Source organism: Trachypithecus francoisi, unplaced genomic scaffold (assembly GCF_009764315.1).
Source record: "Trachypithecus francoisi isolate TF-2019V2 unplaced genomic scaffold, Tfra_2.0 Contig01436, whole genome shotgun sequence".
Classification (NCBI taxonomy): Eukaryota; Metazoa; Chordata; class Mammalia; order Primates; family Cercopithecidae; genus Trachypithecus; species Trachypithecus francoisi.
This window is the reverse complement of record NW_022681430.1, coordinates 3481602-3492529: the sequence shown is the minus strand read 5'-3', so window position 1 is coordinate 3492529 and position 10928 is coordinate 3481602. Positions and strand designations below refer to the sequence as shown.

Sequence of the window (10928 nt, the reverse complement as noted above, 5' to 3'; positions counted from 1 at the left end):
GGATGGCCTTATCTACATTCTACTACTGATCTCTCTACATTTCAAACAAAAAATCAGTTTCTCATAAATTATATACTTTGTTTATATTCCACTTTCCTTCCCTCAGAACTAAAGGTCTTTTTTTTTTTTTTGAGACGGAGTCTCGCTCTGTTGCCCAGGCTGGAGTGCAGTGGCCAGATCTCAGCTCACTGCAAGCTCCACCTCCCGGGTTCACGCCATTCTCCTGCCTCAGCCTCCCAAGTAGCTGGGACTACAGGCGCTCGCCACCTTGCCCGGCTAGTTTTTGTATTTTTTGGTAGAGACGGGGTTTCACCATGTTAGCCAGGATGGTCTCGATCTCCTGACCTCGTGATCCGCCCGTCTCGGCCTCCCAAAGTGCTGGGATTACAGGCTTGAGCCACCGTGCCCGGCCAGAACTAAAGGTCTTTTAGCACAGGTGCCACCTCTAGAGTTTCCAGCACACCAAAGTCAGTCTGGGGACCACATCATTGTCACAAGTTAGAGAGCAAATTATTACATTTGATGCTTGCCTTGTTAGACCCTGTGGAGACTTGACAAGTTAGAGGCAACTCTCCACTTCTGAAAAGTATCTTTACCCTTTCTAACTCTCCTCAGACTAAAAATCTGTTAACTTGGATAAGTTAGTTTGAGAAGAGTTTGATGAAGATTGCAGTATAAACTGGAAATCTTGTCCTCCTAGAGCAAGAGCTTCTCTGCCAAAGTTGGTTCAATGCCCTATAAAATACTAAAGAGCAAGGATGGACCACCCCAACCAGTACTTGCAATTTCTTAAAACCATATATTAATTTTACTAAAGGAGTTATCCCTCCCCACTGTCAGCTAAACCAATGTAATCCGGTACAGATTTACCATCTGTGCTCCCCAGAGTTCTTCCCCTTCGTTAAGCGATTTCTATGATATAGGAGCAGAAGTCTCAGGATCCTTTGAAATGTGCTTCATTGCCCCCTCACTTCCTGCACCCTTTCCTCCCTCTCCTAAATTCTCCTCTAACCAAAACTTCTCTTGTTATATATCCAATGATAAAACCAAAGTAGTTGTTGTAGAGGTTAACTATTTAAAACAAACTGTAGCAATTGAAACAGGGTATCAAGATGCAAATGCTTGGTTGGAATGGATAAAATATTCTGTTTGAACACTAAACAAAAGTGACGGTAACGGTCATGCAATAGGCAGGCCAGAGACCCAGATTGTCCCCTTTCCACTTGGGTGGTCTTCTCAGGGACCGGGCATGAGTTGTATGGTAGCTCTCTTCCAGAACCCCACAGCCTGGGGCGATGAGTCATGCAAGACTCTTTTACTGCTGTTCCCTGAGGTTAAGAGCCCTGTGGGTCAGCCCTCAAGGGCCATCTGGTCTCCAGCCCCTGATGTTAACTTCACCTCATGCTTTTCACAGCAGAGGGAAAAGTTAGCATTCCTTGAAGATTTAACAGGAGGCAGTGAAACCAAGCCTCTTCAAGAACTTACCAATCAGTCTGTCCTTGTTCATCCCTGAGCATAAGTGTGGTGGTATTATGGGGGACTATTGCTGGGTACTCTGCCAAGTAATTAGAGCAGCTCTTGTGTTCTAGTCCAATTCACCATCCCTTTCACTCTAGCATTCCGTCAACACAATTACAAAAAAAAGAGAAAATTGTAAAGGAAGAAGTACCCTATATGGGTCCTTTGATCCCCATGTTTATATAAATGCTATTAGAGCTCAACGAGGAGTACCAGATGAATTTAAAACCCATGATCAAATAACTTCAGGATTTCAGTCAATATTCTGGTGGGTGAAGATTAATAAAAATGTTGACTGGGTAAATTACATCTATTATGGTCATCAGTGGTTTATTAACTACACTAGAGATGCTGTTAAAGAAATAGCAGAGAAATTAGGGGCTACTAGCCAGATGGCTTGGGAAAATAGAATAGCCTTAGACATTATATCAGCAGAAAGAGGAGGAGTTTGCATCATGATTAAAATTCAATGTTGTGCCTTCATCCCAAATAGTACTGCCCCTGATGGAAATATAACAAATGCATTGCAAGGTTTAACTTCTCTGTCCAATGAGTTAGCCAAAAACTCAGGGGTAAATGACCCCTTTAAAAGGTGGCTAGAAAAATCATTCAGTAAATTTGAAAAAAATCATAGCCTCAGTTCTTACTTCTCTCACGGCCACAGTAGATGTATTCATTCTTGTTGGGTGTTATGTCATACCATGCATCTGTGGGCTGATGCACAGACTCATACAGGCAGCACTTACTAAAACCTCCCTTAATTCTCCTCCACCTTATTCAGAGAAGCTTTTTCTTTTAGAGAATCATGCAGAACAACTCAGCCAAGACATGTTAAGGAAGTTTGAAGAGAAAGAATTGGAAAAATTCAAGATGAGGAATTGTTAAATATAGTGAATCCCAAGTTTCTCTTCAAAGAACCAGTATGTCAGTATGTTCAGCTCTATTATTGATTCTCCATTTTAAAGTTTAATTCCTGGTTCCCTTCACCCCCTTGCTTCTAATTTCAGTAAACAACTTTCCCACCTGTCCTAATCAGTAGTTCACATCTGTTCCCCTAGTCACCTGCTTTGACATGAGTCACCCCTGGTCACCTGCTCCATCCTGACTCACCCTGAGCCACCAGTTCTGTAACTGCGCTTCCTGCCAAACTCCATGCCTCACGACTCCAGCTTATGCTCCTGCTCTTTTGTAAAATAGCCATTTTGAATTAGCTTAGACTGTGCAGTCCAACCCTAGCCAATAGGTGAGTGACACACAGTAGAGGCTACCTGCATCAGGAATAAGAACAACTTCACTTCCCCTCTTCCGTCCAGGGGTGCTCTCAACATTGTTCCATCTGCAAGGGGCACTCTTTCTGCAGGAAGTAAAAATTGCCTTGATGAGAAAATTAATGTTTGAGTGCTATTTCTTTGTGGCACCAGGAAAAAAGCATTTTGCATTTCTAATGTAAAGGAGATGTGAGAATAAGAGTCAGTAGTAGGAGTAGGAGATGTGACAACAGAAGCAAGTGTTTGGAGTGAAAGAGGGAAGAGTTCATGAGCCAAGGAACGCAGGCAGCCTTTAGGAGCTGAAATAGGCAGGAAAACAGATTATTCACTACAGTCTCCAGGAGAAAACAGACTTGAAAATTCCTTGATTTATCTCACCTAGGGGTGTTTGCCAACACCTCTACTAACATGACATTAATACATTTGCATTTCCCACTGAAGAAGGTTTAAAAGGTATAATGTGTAATTTCCATTTGGATCTTCCCATTAATGTAATACCCATTTCCACTTTCTCCTCTATTATCTCTCTGAATCTTTTGCCTATGTTTCTATCACCTTAGAGGATTTGCTGGCATATTACTTGATAGGAAAATACCAAGTTTTAATACAAGATATGTGATATAAGCCCAATATTATAAACATTTAACCCTGTATGTATGTTTGCATAAGATATATATACATATATAAATGTAGATATATTATATATACATAAATATATATATTATATATACATACATAAATGTATATATTTTATATATACACACATAATGTATGCATAAATATATAGATGTATATGTACACCTGTACCCACATATTATCTTTAAAATGTATTCCAAAGTGTAAGTAGCTTCTTCTGGGAGATGAGCTGTGAGAAGCATTACAAATTATGTTACTTCTTATTTCTTACATTTCAAGTAGAAGACAGGAGAGTGGTGAACATAATTTACATAACATACTTAACTGTCTATGCTTTGGAGATGACCTGAGGCTAATTATATTAGGACCATAGCATAAAATTATCATCCCACTTAGGTTAAAAGTAAAATAATATAGGAGAAGCTGAGAAAGATTAAATCCTGGTAATTCTTCTTAGAAATTTTGTCCAGCCAAGCGTGGTGGCTCACACTTGTAATCCCAGCACTTTGGGAGGCCGGGGTGGGTGGATCACTTGAGGTTAGGAGTTCAAGACTAGTCTGGTCAACATGGTGAAACCCTGTCTCTACTAAAAATATCAAAAATTAGCCTGGTGTGGTGGTGGGCATCTGTAATCCCAGCTACTTGGAAGGCTGAAGCAGGAGAATCACTTTAACCCTGGAGGTGGAGATTGCAGTGAGCCAAGATCATGCCATTGCACTCCAGCCTGGGCAACAAAAGCAAGACTCCATCTCAAAAAAAAAAAAAAGAAAAGAAAAGAAATTTTGTTCATGTTTGAAGAGAGAAGCATGACAGGACACATGAGAAGCAATATGAAAGCATATATTTATACTTCATTATATCATTATAAGTTGGAAACATGAAGTAACAAAAGTAATCTGATTCTTTAGAGATAAAGTAATGACACTTTAAAGTAACACCAGGCCAGGTGCAGTGGCTCACACCTGTAATCCCAGCACTTTGGGAGGCTGAGGCGGGCAGATCACGAGGTCAGGAGATCGAGATCATCCTAGCTAACATGGTGAAAACCCGTCTGTACTAAAAATACAAAAAATTAGCAAGGCATGGTGGCATGCACCTGTAATCCCAGCTACTCAGGAGGCTGAGGCAGGAGAATCACTTGAACCTGGGAGGCGGAAGTTGCAGAGAGCTGAGATTCCACCACTGTACTCCAGCCTGGGTGACAGAGCAAGACTTTATCTCAAAAAAAAAAAAAAAAAAAAGGAACACCAATGTGGATATAAGAATTCTAACATTTAATGTCCATTCCTCCCTTTGGTTGATCCTCTGAATATTTCCCTACAGGTTGGAGCTGCTCCTGGACAGTTTCTCACTTTCAAATCCAATCCTCCGGTAACTCTCACACTCAGCAAAAATAGCTTCCCTACCCTCTTCCCCTTTGTCCTTTCTGTCCTCATCATTTTGAGAACCAGCATGGCCTCCTGGAACTCTGTTTTTCTTTAATTTCTGACCTGCATTATGCATAAAAGAAGGAAGGTCTAATAAACTGACTCAGCAAATAATAATGCTTTTTATTTAGAATATGCAGAGAAGAAATGCCTTTGAATTATGATGCACAAATCATCTTTCTCTATTTAATAATAACAACATTAGATAAATATCAGCATTATGTGACAGTCAATGCAACAGTTACAGAGTATGGAGAATATCAGATATATTTGCACTGTGAAGCATAAGAAACTCTCCTTAATGGAGGCTGAATGTTCACTAGATTTGAGGGAAGGGAAAATGTGAGATGACAGGCCAGAAAAGGCATCACATATAGTGAAAGGTGGATAACGCCCCAGAGGAAAGAGAGCTGCAGGGACAGCACAGCAGCAGCCAGACCATCTGCTCTTCTTTAGACAGGGATGAAGGACAGCTGGTACTTGGGTGGCACAGAGGCAAATCCATTGACAACTGGAGTGGTGTCAAGGTCCTTTGGGTCAACAAGAGATTTCAGATTAAAGTTCTGTAAAATGGAGGTCAGGAATAAAAACAGCTCCATGCGGGCCAGGGCTTCTCCCACACAAATCCGTTTTCCTGAAAATAGCAAACACAGAGAGCAGTTACTCCTCATGTGTAACTGTGACAGTGACAAACACTGTCTCTATAACTGGCACAAACAGAATATGCAATAACTGTTCAGTGAATCATAGGAGGGATTAGGAGATAGATGGGTGGATGGGTGCATGCACGAATGCATGGATGGTGGATAGATAGATGGATGAATGGATGGATGGGTAGGCAATTGAAAAATGAGTGGACATATTTACTCTTCACCTAATATCAGATCTTAACAGCCACCCTATATTGAACAAATATTTATTGAGTACCAGCTACATGCCAAGCACTTTATTAAAATCTTTGTACAGACTTTAAATGCCTTCGTCAATCTTTCTTTAGAAATATACATTCCTTGTCAAGTGGATTGAACTGAGAAGGGTTAGAGGAGGAAGCTAACATACTGTATTTCCCTTTGTATTTCTGGATCAATATACAGTCAAAGATTTTTTTTCCCCTAGGTACTTTCAGGAGCACATGGCTAAACATGTCACCTTCTCACTTTAAAACTTTAAATGGCTTCCCTGTCTGTCCTATAGGATAAGGTACCTATGGATTGACCTGGACCTCACATTCTGTTTCCAGTCTGATAATCCATATCACTCCTTACACTCTTCAAATCCGATACTGTCAACTCTAGGCATAGCCACTCGTCATCAGCCTCTAGCACACCACAAGGTTTCAAGTTTTACAGCATGCTGCTCCTTTTGGTCAAGATGAACTTTTCTATTACCACAGTTAGGACATAGGTCAAATTTTATCTCCTTTTTTACCCTTTTTCTCATCTCCTTGAGCAAGAAAATGTTGCTTTCTCTGGGTTTCCTCAACATTATATTTATGCTTCCATTGAAAAATGTGCTATGGTCTGAATATGCCTCCCCCAAATTCATATGTTGATACATAATACCCAATGCAACATTACTAAAGAGATGGCTCCTTTTAGGAAATGAATAAGTCAGGAGGGCTCTGTCCTTGCTAAAATAATAACATCAAGAGATGCAAGGGAGCCATTTCTCCCCTTTTGCCTTTTTTGCCCTTCTGCCATATAAGGATACAGGGGGAGCATTATCTATAAGGAACAGGCCCTCACTAGACACTGAACTTGCTGACACCTCGATCTTGGAACTCCCAGCCTTCAGAACTGTGAGAAATAGATTTCCATTATTCATCAATTCCCTAGTCTTGGATATTTTGTCATGGCCAAAGAAACAGACAGCATGGGTCACCTAGTATAATAATTACTGATTTATTTATTTATTAGAGTGTAATATGGTTAGGCTCTGTGTCCTTACCCAAACCTCATGTCAAATTGTAACTCCCAATGTTGGGGGAGATACCTGGTGAGAGGTGATAGAATCATGAGGGATAATTTCCCCCTTGCTGTTCTCATGATAGTGAGTTCTCATGAGATCTGGTTGTTTAAAGGTATGTAGCCTTTCCTCTTTGCTCTCTCTTTCCTGCTCTGCCATGGAAAGATGTGCTTGCTTCCGCTCTGCCTCCCACCATGATTGTAAGTTTCCTGAGGTCTCCTAGTCATGCTTCCTGTACAGCCTGTGGCACTGTGAGTCAATTAAAACGCTTTTCTTCATAAATTACCCAGTCTCAGGTAGTTCTTTATACCAATGTAAGAATGGACTAATACATGTGCCAAATGTGAATGCTTGAAGGAAAGTTTCTTTTCTTGTTGTCTTGGTATCTACAGTGCCAGATATAAAGCAGATATCAAAGGCCACAGAAGGAAGGAAGGAGATTCTACCACCAGATGCTCAGCACACACATTTCAGGTGTGGAGATCTAACATCTAAGATACATGGCCATGACTAGGGGAAGAGCGTGGTGCTCTGCATCACCCCAGAGGCTCCTGCTACGTTCCCAATGTCCCCCTCATCCCATCCACGGTTATTTGGCAAAGGTTCTAATATCCTTTATTTAGAGCTAATGTCCTGCTCCTGTGGCTCATTATCTCCTTTAATAGCCCTGCCTTCTCTTCATTTCATCCTCTCTGCCTCCTTTGAGGTAGGTCAAATGTCTTTACTGTTATTAAAATGTTACTTATGCCTCACTTTGGGGTATAAGAGAACAAGAAGCAGACAGCTTTTCCATCTGCCTCCCAACTCCCAACAGCTTATCCTTTCCTGTATCACAGCCTCAGTCCTATTGAACTAAAATGATCTGTTTGCTGTGCTTTCCAAACTCAGACGTGAGCCTTTTAAAACTGTCTTCAGTGTTTGAGGATAATTTTATCCCAAAAGCCCAGCCTAGGGGGTGAGGGACACCATATGGAAAACACTCAGTGAAGTTTTGGAGTGAGATAACTTCCTCATGGCTAGTGAGGAAAATGTAATTAGTTTTATCTTCTAGGAGGAGTTCTTGGGTACCTCAGTGGTGTACCTAGAGGCAGAATTCAACCAATCTATACTTCAGCTTTCTCAATTTGGAAGAATTGGATTAACTCCCCAAAGCCCACTAATCTGGCCCAATAATTAGGATGTATCATGAGCAGGGAGCACACAGACATTCAGAACAGTGCTCTTGATCATGTAGGAAGAGTAATTGTACCACTGCAGAGGAGGCACACGTAAGTTCCAACTGATCAAAAAATTTATCTTATACCCTGAAACACAAATAGAAATACATTTATATTACCTGCTGAGAAAGGCATGAAGTAGTTACTTTTCTTAAAATTGCCACCTTCGTCCAGAAAGTGACGAGGGTCAAACATCTCTGGGTTGGGAAATTCTTTGTTGTCATGTAGCACAGAAGTCAGGGAAATTAATATGGTTGTGCCCTAGAAACAAGAGACATAGATGAACTGAGCTGTAAAGAAGTCATGAAGGTTGAAGAAACAGTGGTGATCACGTAGTTGAATCTTTTGATGTGCTGATGAGGACACACCATTCCAAAGAAGAGCAGTACCATTTCCAGATGGATAGACCAAGTAATAAGAGGCATGAGCTTAAGGCCAGTGACAATAATCTTGCTAAAGTGCCCTGCAATCACATTTGAAGTCCTGAGTACTTGGATACTTGGGTGCAACCTTCTGAATCTGTCTTCCTTTTCATCAAGCTTGGACACTAGTGGCTGTCCACACTTGCTGCTCACTTTGGTTTTCACCAACCTTATGTGTAGAGTATGACTTAAAGTTGAAGTCTCTGTTGACACGGGAAATGGACACAGTATCTTTTCACAGGGCGTTTGTGAATAAACACATGATTGAGTTTCAAATGACGTCTTCTGGGATGATAACTAGTATAGTCACAAGTATAAAACTATTGAGTTCTTGTCATTGTCATGCAGTTTGTTTGTCTTCATTTAAAGATATGGGAGAGATATTCATTACAGATTAATCCTAGCTTAAAAATACAGAAGGAACGATGAAATTAGAAAAATCACCTATTTTTAACCATTCAGGTCAAGATCATCAGGTCAGGTAAGGATCATTAATGAAAGATAAAACTATTGGATGTGTGACTTGAGAAGCAGAGTGTTCAGTTTTAAAGTACCATGCCATAGATTTTCATCATTCACACATAAAAAATAGAACCCCTTCAATGGAGAGATCTGGCAGATTCCAACTTATTAGGTGAGAATCTTAGCATAACCAATAATGACATATGTGACATTATGTGCCTCCGCCTCACCACTGTGATTCAGTGGAATATTCAAAGTACTATGTAGTTTTCTTGCCAAAGTCATAACTGGAATATAATATCTAGAAAACAATCATACAAAATGAGCCCCAGGAAAATTTAAATGACTAACGGCCTCAACTCTTCACAGAGATCAACATACTGAAAGGAAACAGAGGAAATGGACTCTTCTTGATTACGGGAGATGAAAATAACAGGATACTGAAATTATGTGCCTGTTTCTTGACTGGAGAGTGAATTGCAAGAAAAAAAGTGATTAACATATTCTTTAAAAATTGGAAAATTTTAAATATAAGCTGTGTAGTTAATAATATTATTGTATTAATAACTCTACAGTATGAATGCTATTATTATTATGTAGGAGAAAACCATTGTTATTGTGCTATACATACTGAAGTACAGAAGCATAAATAGATGGATGGACAGATATCAAAGTAGATATATATACATACTGCCATATGTACATATACATATGTGTGTGTAATGTTACTTATTTTAAAATATTTTATAATAAAAAGGTAAGGAAAAATTCTACCCCCTAAATTTTCTTATCAATAGTCTATAATTTGGTTTTTCAAAAATATTCCCTTGAATATTTATAAACAAGTACTATATTAAAATGTTATTAAGAACCAAAGCAGATTTATTTCAACAAATGTTACTTGAATAACTAGAAATTTATAGACATTGAAGCATGATCATTATTACTTCATATTACAAATAAAAATTCATTTGAAATATGTCATTGATCTAAATATAAGAGCTAAAACAAAAAAATTCCGGGATAGTTAAAAGCCAGTCTTTGGAATCTTGTGCTGACAAATATTCTTTAAGAGGACACAAAAGCACAAATCAATCACACATAGTTGCAGAAAATTCTACTGGACAGAAATGTCTTATATTAGGCATCAATAAAAAGTACTCCCTGCACAAGTCCATCCTGCCACCTGTTTTTGTATAGTATGTGAGCTAAAAGTATTCACATTGAACAAATGCAAATAAGAAATAATATTTTTGAAACAAACACTTTATAGGAAATTTATATTTGTTTCTATAAAACTTGGAACATATCAATCCTCATTCATTTGCAGATTGTTTATGACTGCTTTCATGCTACAATAAGAGATGTCAAGTATTGCAACAGAAACCACATGGCTGGAAAAGTCTAAATATTTATTGTCTAACCTCATTACAGAAACAGTTTGCCAATCCTATCTCATACTATTATCTCCAGCTAGATAAATGGATCCAGCCTGTAGCAGAAGAACACATGTATCTGATATGTAAAGAGGGTAGAATTGGCCACACAGTGCTGCATTTTTCTGTACTGGGCTATTCCATGAAGAAGGGATTCAATGGGTGATTCCCTTGGGCTCTGGCTTCTCAGCATGAGCTGCCCTGCATGGGGGTGAATGAAGAAGCTCATCAGATGCATCGTTCCCCTCCAGCAGTTCACCAAAGCTGATGCAGTGAACTGGGGAGACTGGCAGCTCCTGCCTGATTCTTCAGTATATTTCTCATTTAACTAGTTATAGGAGAAGAAGTAAGTTTCATTACTATTACCCTCAGACCCTAGTTTTGAGAAACAAAAACCTTCTCCTGGTTACCTCCTGTGTTTGTGAAAACAGAGTGCATTGAAGTCTTATCTCTTGTACTAAATCGGTGACCATTAGGGTAAGCCCCATAATCTCTCAGTAAATTATCAATTCTGTCTTCTTCAAAAGATGACATTAGTAATTGCAACCTTACTAATCTCATTGGTTTTTCCCCTTGA

General features: G+C 39.4%; 1 protein-coding gene across 2 annotated transcripts in view; it reads right to left on the bottom strand.

Moving 5' to 3' along the window:
• Positions 1-4948: 4948 nt before the first annotated feature.
• Positions 4949-10928, bottom strand: part of LOC117092015 (cytochrome P450 2C9-like) — a 91211-nt gene continuing 85231 nt past the window's right edge. For both annotated transcript variants that reach the window (XM_033225140.1, XM_033225130.1), the window contains exons 8-9: positions 8151-8292; positions 4949-5483 (exon numbers count right to left, since the gene is read on the bottom strand). In XM_033225140.1, coding sequence (XP_033081031.1) covers positions 5302-5483; positions 8151-8292 — 324 coding nt within the window. In that variant the 3' untranslated portion in view covers positions 4949-5301. The remainder of the gene's footprint in view (positions 5484-8150; positions 8293-10928) is intronic.